Source organism: Ranitomeya variabilis, chromosome 1, assembly GCF_051348905.1.
Source record: "Ranitomeya variabilis isolate aRanVar5 chromosome 1, aRanVar5.hap1, whole genome shotgun sequence".
NCBI classification, from domain to species: domain Eukaryota; kingdom Metazoa; phylum Chordata; class Amphibia; order Anura; family Dendrobatidae; genus Ranitomeya; species Ranitomeya variabilis.
In genome coordinates this window covers 332925315-332938974 of record NC_135232.1, presented here as the reverse complement: position 1 = coordinate 332938974, position 13660 = coordinate 332925315, and the positions used below count along the sequence as shown (strand labels likewise).

Sequence of the window (13660 nt, the reverse complement as noted above, 5' to 3'; positions counted from 1 at the left end):
TCCCTTTGGTCCATTGGCTACCTCTAAAATTTGGCCTTATTGTGTGTGCATGGGTGTGTTTGTATGATAGGGATAAAAAAAACTCTTTGCACAGTGCTGCGGAATATGTGAGTGTTATAAGAAACATGATCCGAGTCCTACATGGATGCACCAATGAGAGATTTGTTGGTGGACACTCGAGGCATACTGTTCTTGTACACAGTTCCACTGATGTCCATGCATTCTGCTATTGGATTCTACAAAGAGAAATTAATAAGTAAATTGATATAGATATGAAAACAGGTAACGCTCTGCTCATATCAGCATTGTCCTTCATTCCATTGGCATCATCCCACCTGTGTCAGTTCCTTTCCACATATGACACTTATGAATCATGCAGTTTTCATTGTCAGTTCCTGGTTCCACAAGGTAGAGCAGACATATGGTAATGTGCCTTTGGTGGAAAGGACAGGCTACACATGATCTGCCGTGCTTTCTCAGGGTCAACCAGAACAATAGTAAATCAAAACAGCCAAGTTTTTTTCTGATGAATTAGAAACTGTCAACATTTTATTTATTGAATGTCTATAATATAACTTCGCAAAATATGCTTTATGTTTCTAGGTGTCATCCGAAGATGCGCTTTCCTCCTCATCAACTGGTGATATATACAAGCTCGGTAAAGAGAAATATTCAAGGGAATGTGAGTAATAGTAATGATTTTGGAGACCATGCAGTAATTATTTCTGTCTCTAATGCAGGAAGCAGGACCAATTCTCCCTCACATTCAGAGTCTGAGGAAGAGCCTGAATTAACCTATAACTCCCCAACAACGCTCTTGGAAATCAGCAGCTCATCATCAAGTAGTGAGTAAACCCCCTTGAATATTGTATTTGGTTGATAGAGAAAAAAGTTTAATTAGATGGGATCCAATTCATTAAGATTGGAGATTTGTGCCCAAGTCCCCAGTCTTAATGATCAGGACCACTTGAGTAAGGTGCGCCTAATTCATGAATTAGGCGCATCTTACAACTTTGGGGCCCTTCTGCCAGAAATGTTACTCCATTCAGAGACTAGAGTACATCTCTGGCAAAATGTATGCCACTAATGTGTGTAGGGCGTAACCAAACGGTTGCCTGGTCAGCAGTGTCCGCCAGGTGCCATTCCCAGGGTTGCAATGAGTCTTGTCACAAAACGTTGCAGCATGCGTAATCCAACACAACCAAATCAGGCTAACTCTAGTCTAACTCCTCACACCCTGCACACAGACCATGTGCCAAACAAAACTTTTTGAAAAGACTCCACTACATAGACCAAAACTACACCCACAGGTGAGGTACCTATCATATGGGCTGATCATGTGATCGTAACATCACTGCAGGTCCTCGACCTTAGGGAAAATCCAGGCCAAATTTTATCCTGCTGGGAGAAATATATCTTCCGCCCAGCACTACATCTTTCACTGCACCACATACCTCCCCCCTTTGTTCAACCCTGTGGGGGTGGACACATGCCATACAGTGGACTCTGGACAGGGCATCTGCGTTCCCCTGTAGTCTGCCTGTCCAATGTTCTACTGAAAATTTAAAATATTGCAGGGACAGAAACCACCTGGTGACTCACGCATTCCTCTCCTTAGCTTGACTCATCCATGTAAGGCCTCTTTCATACATCCCTTTTTTAGAATCAGTCACAATCTGTCATTTTTAGAAAAAAATGGATCCAGCAAATGTTGCTGCTGGATCCGTTTTTTTTCCCCATAGACTTGTATTAGCGACGGATTGTGATGGATGGCCTTCCGTTTCATCCGTTTGACGGATCCGTCGTAAAGTCGTTGTCCGTCGGCAGGAGAAAACGGACCAAGGAACGTTTTTTGTGAATGTTGAAAAGTCGGCCAGCGACGGATCCTGCGCCGTCTGTCATTGGCTATAATGGAAGCCTATGGGCGCAGGATTCATTGCTGTCCGTCAGAAGACGGAATCCAGTGACGGATTCCATTTTTTGAAACAGAGCATGCCCGGAAGAATTTCTATTCCTTTTCCTATTCTCTCTCTCTTGCTCTCTCTCTCTCTAGAATTCTGTTTCTTTAAATTCCGGCTGCAGCTGCTTCAATGGATCCATAAAAAAAAAAAGATCCACTGCATCAGTTTTTTGTGATCGGCACAGGATCCGTCTTTTCAACACTTTGACGGATTGTGACTGATTATAAAAAACGGATGTGTGAAAGAGGCCTAAGAGGGGAATGATCTGTCACCAAGCGAAATGTTCTCCCCAGCAAATAATAGCGAAGAGACTCAAGTGCCCACTTAATGGCCAGGCACTCTCTCTGCACAATACTGTACCTGGTTTCAGCTAGGTTAAGGTTCTGGCTCAGGAAACTAATGGGATGCTCGTCCCTATTAATCTCTTGAGACCGCACAGCACCAAGATCTATCTCAGAGGTATTGGTCTGCAGATTAACAATCTTTTGAAATCGGGTGTAATCAGAACAGGTCTACCACACAGTACCGACTTTAACTTTACAAAGGCCTCCTCTATCTGATCATTCCAGTGAACCATCATAGACTTCCTCCCTTTCAAGCAGTGTGTTAAAGGCGCGGACAAAGTCGCAAAGTTGGGAATAAATCGCCTGTAATATTCCACTAAGCCCAAAAAGGCTTTTACCTGCTTTGTTGTGAGGGGACGGGGACAGTTCTGAATTGCCTTCAATTTGTTTTCTTGGGGTTTGAGGACTCCTCTCCCAATCAGATAACCCAAGTACCGAGCTTCCTCAAACCCTATGGAACACTTCTTTGGGTTGGCGGTTAACCCTGCTTGTCGGAGAGAATCTATCACCGCCTGTACCTTTGGTATGTGACTTTCCCAGTCTGCACTGTACACAAAAATGTCATCCAGATAGGCTGAGGAGGAGAACAATACCCATTAACCGCTGGAACGTCGTCGGCGCGCCATGCAAACAAAAGGGTAATACTTTATACTGGAACAGCCCTTCGGGTGTTACAAAGGCCATTTTTTCCTTAGTTGTCTCTGTTAGTGGCACCTGCCAGTATCCTTTTGTGAGGTCAAGAGTTGAAAAATACCGTGCCTGCCCAAACCACTCAATCAATTCATCCACCCAGGGCATAGGGTACGCGTAAAATTTTGAAACTTCATTAAGTTTTTAGAAGTCATTACAGAACCTTAGTGTCCCATCAGGCTTAGGTATTATGACTATGGGACTGGCCCACTCACTTTGGGACTCTTCATTGACGTCAAACTGTAGCATAGTTTTCACCTCCTCTGATATGGCTTGTCGCTGGGTCTCAGGCACCCGATACGGCTTTAGTCAGATTTTGGCCTGTGGCTCCCATGACAATGTCGTGTTGGATTATGGAAGTACGTCCTGGGACATCAGAGAAAACATCTGTATTTCGGCTAATAAACTCCCGGACCTCCTGAACCTGTTTGTAGGAGACAAAGTGCTATTTTGACTACGGAGAATAGTTCTCCTGACACACCCAAAGGTAAAGGAGCCAAGGAAATGCAGGCAGCGGACTATCCCCGCCAAGGTGGTCTCTATCTTTCCATGGTTTAAGCAAATTAATATGGTAAACATGCTCTGCCTTCCTCCATCCTGGTTGGTGTACCTTGTAGTCTACCGGTCCCACCTTCTCCATAATCTCATAGGGCCGCTGCCACCTTGCAAGAAATTTGCTATCCACTGTGGGCACAAGTACCAATACCCGATCCTCAGGACTAAAGGTTCTTACCCGAGCCTCCCGGTTATAGACCCGACTCTGAGACCGTTGTGCTGCCTCCATATGTTCCCGGACCAACGGTAGGACTGTCTCCATTCTTTCCTGCATTTTTGCAACATGTTCTATCACACTCTTGTGGGGGGTTGGTTGGTTCTCCCAAGCCTCTTTGGCTTTATCAAGTAAGCCCCGCGGATGTCTGCCATATAATAGTTCAAAGGTCGAGAACCCTGTAGATGCCTGGGGCACCTCCGGCACTGTAAACAGCAAATATGGTAGTAAAAGATCCCAATCCTTCCCATCTTTAGATACTGCTTTTTTTAGCATACTCTTTAGCGTCTTATTGAATCTTTCTACCAGACCATCTGTTTGGGGATGATAAACTGATGTGCGCAACTGTTTAACATTTAACAAGTGGCAGAGCTCTTTCATAATTTTTGACATAAAGGGGGTTCCTTGATCTGCCAAAATCTCTTGAGGAACCCCCACCCGAGAAAACATACCCATGAGTTCTTTTGCTATGAGCTTAGCTGACGTGTGACGCAGCGGAATGGCCTCAGGATACTGGGTGGCATAATCTAGAACTACCATGATTTGTTGGTGCCCCCTTGCTGACTTATTGATAGGACTGACCAGATCCATTGCCACTCTCTCGAAAGGTACCTCTATAATTGGTAGAGGCACCAAAGGACTCCAAAAGTGTGGCTGGGGACTGGTTACCTGGCACACTGGATATAAATCACAATACCGTTTAACTTCTTCATGGACCCCAAGCCAGTAAAACCACTGCAAAATTCGGTCTAGGGTTTTCTTTTGGCCCAAATGCCCCCCCGAGTACATGCGCATGCGCTAGGTCCATTACCAGCCTACGATATGCCTGAGGTACCAGTAATTGCTCTACCATTTCAGTTCAAAGTGTGGCAACACTGTGGCTGCCCCAGGTTTCACGGGTTCCACGTTAATAAACAGTACATTTCCCCTGGCTCGAGCCAAAGTAGGGTCTCGGAGTTGCGCTGTACCAAAATTGTTCCCCGATACATTCAAGTCTGACAATTCAGGTTCCTGAGGCAAGTCTTCCACATCCCCGGCCAACACTTCTATGGGAGAATTTTCTCCCTCCTCCACTGAAGGGGAGGTTACCCCTACTGCCAGCACTTCTTCCTCTGGGCCAACAGGTTCATGCCTCACTTCTGGAGAATGTAACCTGGCTGCCACCGGTGCCGGGAGTTGTCCACTGGGTGGGACAACTGTTGGCCAAAGTATAGAATATAAAGGAAAGTCTCTTCCAAGTATCAATTCAGAATGTAAATTAATCACAGCCCCCATCTCATGACACCGCCTCCACGCTGGCATGTTTATCACCAATAGTGTGGCAGGATAGTCTTTTAAGTCCCTATGATGAATACACAACACCCTAATTTTCCGACCAGTGTACTTGCTGGTTTGTGCCAGGCTCTCTCGTACCAGAGTCACGAGACTCCCTGAGTCCAATAGGGCCACAGCCGGGGTGCCCTCCACATCAACTTTACACAAATGTCCCATATTGGGTCCCTCTGGGGTGCCCGTTGCGCAAATCAGTTCGGCATAATGGAATTGGCGATACCCAAAGTTTGTGTCCATGGGCTCAGCCAGGTGGGAGCAATCAGCTCTCATATGGCCTGGCTCCTGGCACCGCCAGCAGACTATGGGGCCCCTTTGTCCCCCAGACAAATCTTGAGCAGCCTTCCTGGGCTCTGTTCGCTGAGCCAGGGGTGGAGACTTAGGGAACCTTCCTGTCACCTTCCGGGGAGTCCCTCCCTGGAGCTCTTTGGTAGCCCCATATTGTTCTATCAGGTCCATCATCTGGAGGGCATTAGTAGGGGATGCCTGCTCAACCCATGATTGGAGGGAGTGGGGCAAAGCCCTCCAAAATTTGTCAGTCACTATGTGGTCCAGCATGGCCGTGGGAGACAGTACCTCAGTCTGCAACCACTTTTGGAATAAGTGTAACAGGTCATAATACTGGTACCGAGCCGGCTTGGAGGGGTTAAACTCCCACTGGTGTACCCTCTGAGCCCGGACCAACACATTTACCCCAATACGTGCCTGTATCTCACCCTTGATGATCGTGCAGTCCTCCTTCTGCTCGGGGGTAGGTCCTGATGGGTTTTCATAGATCCTGGGGCCAGAAACGGAGCAATGATTTCTGCCCATTGGTCCCAGGGTAGTCTCTCCCTCTCAGCCACCCTCTGGAATATCTCCAGGTATGTCTCAACATCGTCAGATTTCTCCATTTTGGGGATCGCTGTACGAACCGCTTTCTGGACTTCATGGATTCCCCGTAAAGCTCCTGTTCTCTGTGATGCCGTGGTGTGCTGTATCCACAGCTGGTTGGTTTCCTGCTGCTGTTGATTAAATATCCACTGCTGCTGCATAGCCTCTTGCTGCTGCTGTGTAGCCTGCTGCTGCTGTCGCATGGCCTCCTGCTGCTGCTGCGTAGCCTGCTGCTGCTGTTGCATGGCATCCATGAGCACTTTTATTGTAGCCTCCATTCCTGCAGAGTTCCCCAACTGGGTCTGCGCCACTCCTTTCACCCAGGACTTAAGCTGGAGTCCAGAGCAAAAATAAGCAAAAACAGCCTGGCCTCAGTGTGTATGCCCGCATTCAAGCCACCAATATGTAGGGATTTGCTCTGGTAGGCAGTGGCAGGGCTGCAGCCATGAGGCAACACACAGGCTTAGAGTCCAAACTTCAGTGGTTTATTAACACTTTAAACAGTAACATACAGTAAGAAAAAAACACAAACATACTCCAGCTTGGAGAACCACTGGTCTCAGACTCACTCTTGCATGGGAGGGGCGTAACTAAGCGGCTGCCTGGTCAGCGGTGTCCATCATTCCAAGGGTTGCTATGAGTCTTGTCACAAAACTTTGCAGCATGTGTAATCCAACAAAACCAAGTCAGGCTAATTCCAGCCTACCTCCTCACGCCCTGCACACAGACCATGTGCCAAACAAAAGACTCCATTACATAGACCATAACCACACCCACAGGTGAGGTACCTATCACATGGGCTGATCACGTGATCATGACATCACTGCAGGTCTTCAACCGTAGGGAAAATCCAGGCCAAATTTTATCCTGCTGGGAGAAATATATCTTCCGTCCAGCACTACACCTTTCACTGCACCACAGGTGACATATATTTTGATTAATAAGATGGGCGGGTTTGGCCATGCCATGTCCTACCCATTCTTTGCCTATTTTGGTTAAGTTGGCCGGAAATATTTCCAATATTGCAACACCCGGCAGCACGGTGGCTCAGTGGTTGGTACTGTTGCTTTGCAGCGCTGGGGTCCTGGGCACAAATCCCACCAAGGACAACATCTGTAAGGAGTTTGTATGTTCTACCCAGATTCTCCGGTTTCCTCCCACACTCCCAAAACATACTAATAGGGAATTTAAATTGTGAGCCCCAATCGGCCACAGTGATGACGTCTGTAAAGTGCTGCAGAATATGATGGAGCTATATAAGCAACGTATGAAGTTTGGGGAAGTTTATTGGCAGCTTACAATCCTCCTGAAAACATGTGTAGCTGTAACAGGACACATGGCTCAGCAGGTGGCACAGCCTTCTAAGCTTCAAAGAAGAAATTCACACTCCCACCAGCTTAGCTAGTATCCAAACCATGCGGTGTAACTGCTTTGTCCTGACTACTAGGATTTCATGAGGATAATATGGACTTATCGTACGTCCTAGCCACACACAGGTTACATTTGAGAGAACTCTGGAATGGGCTGAATGACCTTCCAGGGTCTCTATCTGTTCTAGCAACACAGGGTGGGGAAGTTATTTAGAATGGCTAGTAGGAGCCAGGTAGGAAAGCAGGGTCCCGGCCGGATCTGATGGCACCAAAACTGCCTCCCTAGGACCGTCCATTAAGGAGCTATGACCCATCTTAGGTTATGTCATTTTTAGCTGCTAGAGATAAGGGGAGGAGATTTAGGTTCAGCCCAGAGGGCAGGAGGGAAGTGACCCCAGTATGTTAAATGCTAGGAGAAAGCACGGCCTATTGCTTTTCTCTAGGAAGGTTGTGACATGTCATCTGGGGTGAAGTCAAGAAACAGGGGACCACCGGTCTACCATGTGGCAGCCCCTCCCCTGCAAGCCAGGCCTTTCATCTGACTGGTAACTGACTTATATTCTGCATACTTTGTATTCCCACTATTTGTATTTGCTTATCTGACCATTGTATATGTATAACCATTGTGCATATAGTGCTTTGTCTAGAGTGCCCTTAAGACGATTAAATACATAATCTAACCTTGGCCTGCTCTTTTATCTCGATCCATGAATCCACACGTTTCCATGCTGTCGAAGCTGGTTTCTGGGCCAATATAATCCCGTTAACGGACCAGGCTTATATCTAACAAGGAACTGGTGGCAGCACTACTGGGCTGGCTGCGCTCTGTTTCACTGGTGCTAGTGAAAGGGGCCTCTCAGCCTGTCAGGGTTGTGAGTGAGTGTGGTGACATGTCAGAGGATGCGTTGGCCGCCCTCCCTCACTCCCCAAGCCTCGGTGGGCCCATTGTGAGAAAATGTAAAACTAGGCTTTCTCAGTGAATGTGGGAAACATGGCACCTTTGTCATCGTTAATTGACTTTAGGATACTTTCAAGTTGAGGACCAAACAGAGATGATGAATGAAGTGACAGGGAAAAAAAAAGATTTTTGGATTGTATATCACCTGACCATTGATCCACATGGCTTTGTGTGCCGCAATAGACAATGCTTTCCTTCAGGAAAATGTCAGAACGTCCTCAGGCTCATCGCATAAAAACTCTTCATCTGTGTTTATGAGAGGCATTCTTTTTAGAATTTAGTCCCTAAAACACCATCTTCCAGATCATGCGTAAGCTGGCTAAACCAGTCTCATAAGGCTCTGGCTACAGGAATAGCAGACTATCAGATGTGCAATCCATAGGATCCCTTAACAGGGAGGTTTCTTCAGATGGAAAAATTGAACCCTTTGCAAATATTGCTGTTGCCAGATCAACCTTGTATGATTCATTTTTGCACTCTGGTCCATTTGAGTCACCCGCCAGGGCCGTGGGGTACTCGGTACCGGGTACGGTCACAAATAAAGGGGTGGTCACTGTGGCGGTGACCCGGTATGTGGCCCTGAGCGCCCAAGTAAAAGGGATAGTTTTTAAAGGGAGTTGTAAAGCAATAAAAGTTTGTGACGCCACCTGTGGTTCTCGGTCAGAGGTGACTGACGCTGCTTAAAGGGGTCCTCTGGGGGCGATGGTGCTGCTGCAAGATGGTATCACTTCCCACAGGTGAAGCTGGGTCCCCAGGGCTCCTGGTGTGCTGGGCAGGGATGGTGTGGTGGATGCCAGCAAATAAATGGAGGACACATGGTTGTAACATCTTTACCTGTCTTGCTGGTTGAATAAGGTCACAGTCCAGGTTACCAGCAACAGGTGGTGATGTGTTCCGGCTGGCCTGGAGGCAATGGTGGATCCCTTTCCCAGGTGATGTCCGTAAGCCTTCCTGCTCACGCTCGTATGCCTATCACGACTCGGGCTCTCCGTGTACTGCTGCACCTTCAGGTGTGGGTGCAGGCAAATTACATAAAGTCCTTTGCCCTCTGGTTCTGCAATGCAACCTAGAGTCCAACACAGCCTCGGGCTCCCAGTGCCCGGTTCCTGCGCTTCGGCTCAGAGGGTGCCCGGTCCCAGTTCCCCTCTAAGCCCTTTCCTTCTCCTTTGCTCCTTTCGTCAGATGCTCACTACATTCCAACCCTTCAGATTATCTTCCGTTCCTGAAGCTCCACGGCCTCACTCTCTCCTCTCACTCCTCTCTCTTCCACTGTCTCTGAACAACTGACTAACTCCTCCTCCAGACCAGAATACATATCTCTGGGGGAAGCTCCCCTGAATCAGGGTTCAAAGCTCCCCCTTCTGGCCTGGATTCAGAATGTGTTGCATGTAGGTGCTTACCTGGTAAAGGAAATCCTCCTTGCCTCCAAGCATGACATTACCCTCCCCAAAGGGAAGGCAACATTACTGTAACAACCGGTTACCTGTGGTGTTACACATTTTCCTCTTAGGCTTATTCCAGTCTTTTCAAATCAGTCTTTCATTAATGGATGAGAAGGAAACACTTTCTTAAGAAAGAATAGGGAAATAGTACAATTGCTCCTTGATGGCTTTAGGACCCACATCTTTCTCTATTTCAACAGTGCTTTTAACTACTTTAATTAATTTAGGAACTTTGTCCTTATTTAATACATAATAGTCCTCTGGAGTCTCATTTCACCCTCACCCACCAGTAGAGAAAGACTTGGAGGACTGTGGGGATGAGGCTCTCTTTCTCTTTCTTGGGACACCCAGCAGGTCAGTCCTACCTCTGCAGTGGCCATCTTGGGACACCCAGAATGTCAATCTTACCTCTGCAGTAGCCATCTTAGGACACTCAGCGTCCACACACTGCTGCAGCATGTTCTGCATATCCTGAGCGTTTTTCTGCCTGTAACCCTGTACACACTGCAATCTGTCTTAGGGTGGTTTCACATTTGCCTATGCAAATGTCTGCATGGGTCCTGCGTACCTATCTTTAACATTGGGTACGCAAGCCATGCGGATGTATGTGGATGTTTTGACGCGCCTGCCAGCCGCAACAAAGTGCAACATGTTGCGTTCGATGCAACGTCAAAATGACGCATGTGGATGCATCCACATACATCCGCATGTCCTGCATACCCAATGTTAAAGATCGGTATGCAGGACGCATGCAGAAGTATGCAGAAGTAGGCAGGGCTTAACGGAGGACGTACGCAGCCCTCTGCAAAGCCCCGAACGCTAATGTGAGCTTACCCTTACTGATGAAGGTCATTGTAGGACCGAAATGTTTCTTAATTTTGTTTTGTATAGGCAATCCAAAAATAATCTGTTTACAACATTTACATGAGTGCCAAGTTTTCCACACTGGTGAAAGGTGCTGTTTAAGTACTATACATTTTCGAGAATATAATGTTAAACATAGATTTCTAATTTCACCCTCCAGCCAGAATTCCTGAGGAGAATAACTTTGGAGATAATAATGAGAAGCAGAGTTTGGGACTTGAATACTGGGCAAAACCATCCTCGGATTACAGCTCAGAATCTGAATGTAGCAACTCTGATCCTCAATCAATCCCAGATTTCATATGCCATGAAAACAGCCCTTCACTAAGGATACAACCACATGACCAGGTAAAGAAAACTTAAAAGAAAATAACTATTTTCTCCAGTGATATCATTAAAGGGGTTCTTAATGAATAAAAAATCAAACATGTTAATATAAATAAACTAGCTGTACTACCCGGCTTCGCCCGGGTTAATAACTGCTGTTAGCAAAATAGAATGTGTTAACAAAAAATTATTCTGCACACAAAAAAACACAAAACAAATAGATAGAAATGTAATTATTAAAAGGCAAAAACTAAGCTAATAGAAGCATTTCACAACATATATTTCAACACCAGAGATATTCCACACAGATTTAACTAAATTGGCCAAGTAATGTGAAGTAATCTTCTACTACTTATTCGAGAGCCTTTTGATAAACGACATTCTTAGTTTTTCCTTCATGTGCAAAAACTAACAGATTTTTGGCTGTTCCAGCTCTTGAATAGGCTACATAAAGTGGACCATGAGAAAAGCATGGAGATTGTAAATCGATTCCAACTACTTTCGAGGACTGTCCCTGAGCCTTGTTAATTGACATTGCAAATGGCAGTCGAAGTGGAAACTGGAGGCGTTTAAAATCAAAAGGCAAATCAGATGGAATGAGTGGAATTTTTGGAATGAAAAGGTCCTCTCCTTTGGCACATCCTGTCAAAATGGTGGCTACAATTACATGTGTAAACAGGTTCTTAATCAAGAGTCTTGTTCCATTACACAGCTTTGGTGGATCCAAATTTCTCAATAGCAGAATAGGTGTTCCAGGTTTTAGAAAGAGGTTGTGAGGAGGAAGTCCTTGTGGTTCCAAGGAATTGAGGAACTCAGTTGGATATGGCTCTTGAGGAAGCAGCTGCTGTTCTCATGTGTGTCAGCCTTGTTTCTCGGTCTTCACATTTTTCATTGTCCCGTAATGCAAGTTTTCTTTTTGCTTCAGCTGACATTCGTGCCATGGAATTCCTTTTCTTATGAGGCATTATTGTGGCAATAAATAGTCTGTAACTGGCAGTTTCTATATCCTCTCACATAGAGGTAATGTGACTGACATCAGCCTTTCCACCAACACACCCTAACTGACATGCTATTACCTCACACAAGCTTTGTTATACTGAGAATGTCCTTTGTTACCTATATTAACCAATCAGAGCTCAGATTAAATAACTGTAGCAAAATAGAAGCTGAGCTGTGATTGGTTGCTATTGGCAGCCTGATAAATCCCCAGCCAACAGGAAGCCCTCCCCCCTGGCAGTATATATTAGCTCACACATACACATAATAGACAGGTCATGTGACTGACAGCTGCTGTATTTCCTATATGGTACATTTGTTGCTCTTGTAGTTTGTCTGCTTATTAATCAGATTTTTATTTTTGAAGGATAATACCAGACTTGTGTGTGTTTTAGGGCGAGTTTCATGTGTCAAGTTGTGTATGTTGAGTTGCGTGTGGCGACATGCATGTAGCGACTTTTGTGAGATGAGTTTTGTGTGGTGACATGTGTGTAGCAACTTTTTGTGTGTCGAGTTGCAGGTTAGTGTAGCAAGTTGTGTGCAGCAAGTTTTGCACATGGCGAGTTTTGCACGTGGCGAGTTTTATGTGTGGTGCGTTTTGAGTATGTGCAAGTTTTGTGTGAGGCAACTTTTGTGCAATTTTTGTGCAATTTTTCCGCGTGTGCAAGTTTTGCTTGTGGCGAGTTTTCCACAAGGTGAGTTTTGTACATGTGGCGATTTTTGCATGAGCCTAGTTTTGCATGTGGCTAGTTTTGAGCATTTGTGTTTTAACTTTTATGTGGCGAGGTTGGTGTATGTGTGGTGAAATGTGTGCCGAGGGTGGTATATGTGTTCAAGCACGTGGTAGTGTGTGGCACATTTTGTGTGTGTGTTCATATAATAATAATAATAATCTTTATTTTTATATAGCGCTAACATATTCCGCAGCGCTTTACAGTTTGCACACGTTATCATTGCTGTCCCCGATGGGGCTCACAATCTAAATTCCCTATCAGTATGTCTTTGGAATGTGGGAGGAAACCAGAGTACCCGGAGGAAACCCACGCAAACATGGAGAGAACATACAAACTCTTTGCAGATGTTGTCCTGGGTGGGATTAGAACCCAGGACTCCAGCGCTGCAAGGCTGCAGTGCTAACCACTGTGCCACCGTGCTGCCCCTGTGTGTGGTGAGTATCCTATGTTGGGGCCCCACCTTAGCAACTGTACGGTATATACTCTTTGGCGCCATCGCTGTCTTTCTTTAAGTCCCCCTTGTTCACATCTGGCAGCTGTCAATTTGCCTCCAACACTTTTCCTTTCACTTTTTCCCCATTATGTAGATAGGGGCAAAATTGTTTTGTGAATTGGAACGCATGGGGTTAAAATTTCGCCTCACAACATAGCCTATGACGCTCTCGGGGTCCAGACGTGTGACTGTGCAAAATTTTGGGGCTGTAGCTGCAACGGTGCAGATGCCAATCCTGGACATACACACATACATACATACACAAACACACACACACACACACACACACACACACACACACATTCAGCTTTATATATTAGATTTCTAAATACCTTTAATTAACAAATCACTCTCGTTTTGTCTAGGAAGTAGTGATGAGCAAACGTGGTCGGATAACGTGTTATCCAAGCATGTTCGGGTGTTATCTGAGTATCTTGGGTGTACTTGAATAATATGTTTGAGATCCTGCGGCTGCATAATTTGCAGCTGTTAGACAGCCTGAACACAAGC

General features: G+C 45.8%; 1 protein-coding gene across 1 annotated transcript in view; it reads left to right on the top strand.

The window, feature by feature from the left end:
• LOC143817526 (uncharacterized) overlaps window positions 1–13660 on the top strand; it is a 265837-nt gene that overhangs the window by 180499 nt on the left and 71678 nt on the right. Inside the window, exons 4-6 of the mRNA XM_077299011.1 lie at window positions 604–658; window positions 741–845; window positions 10761–10948. Of these exons, the coding sequence (XP_077155126.1) occupies window positions 604–658; window positions 741–845; window positions 10761–10948 (348 nt within the window). The remainder of the gene's footprint in view (window positions 1–603; window positions 659–740; window positions 846–10760; window positions 10949–13660) is intronic.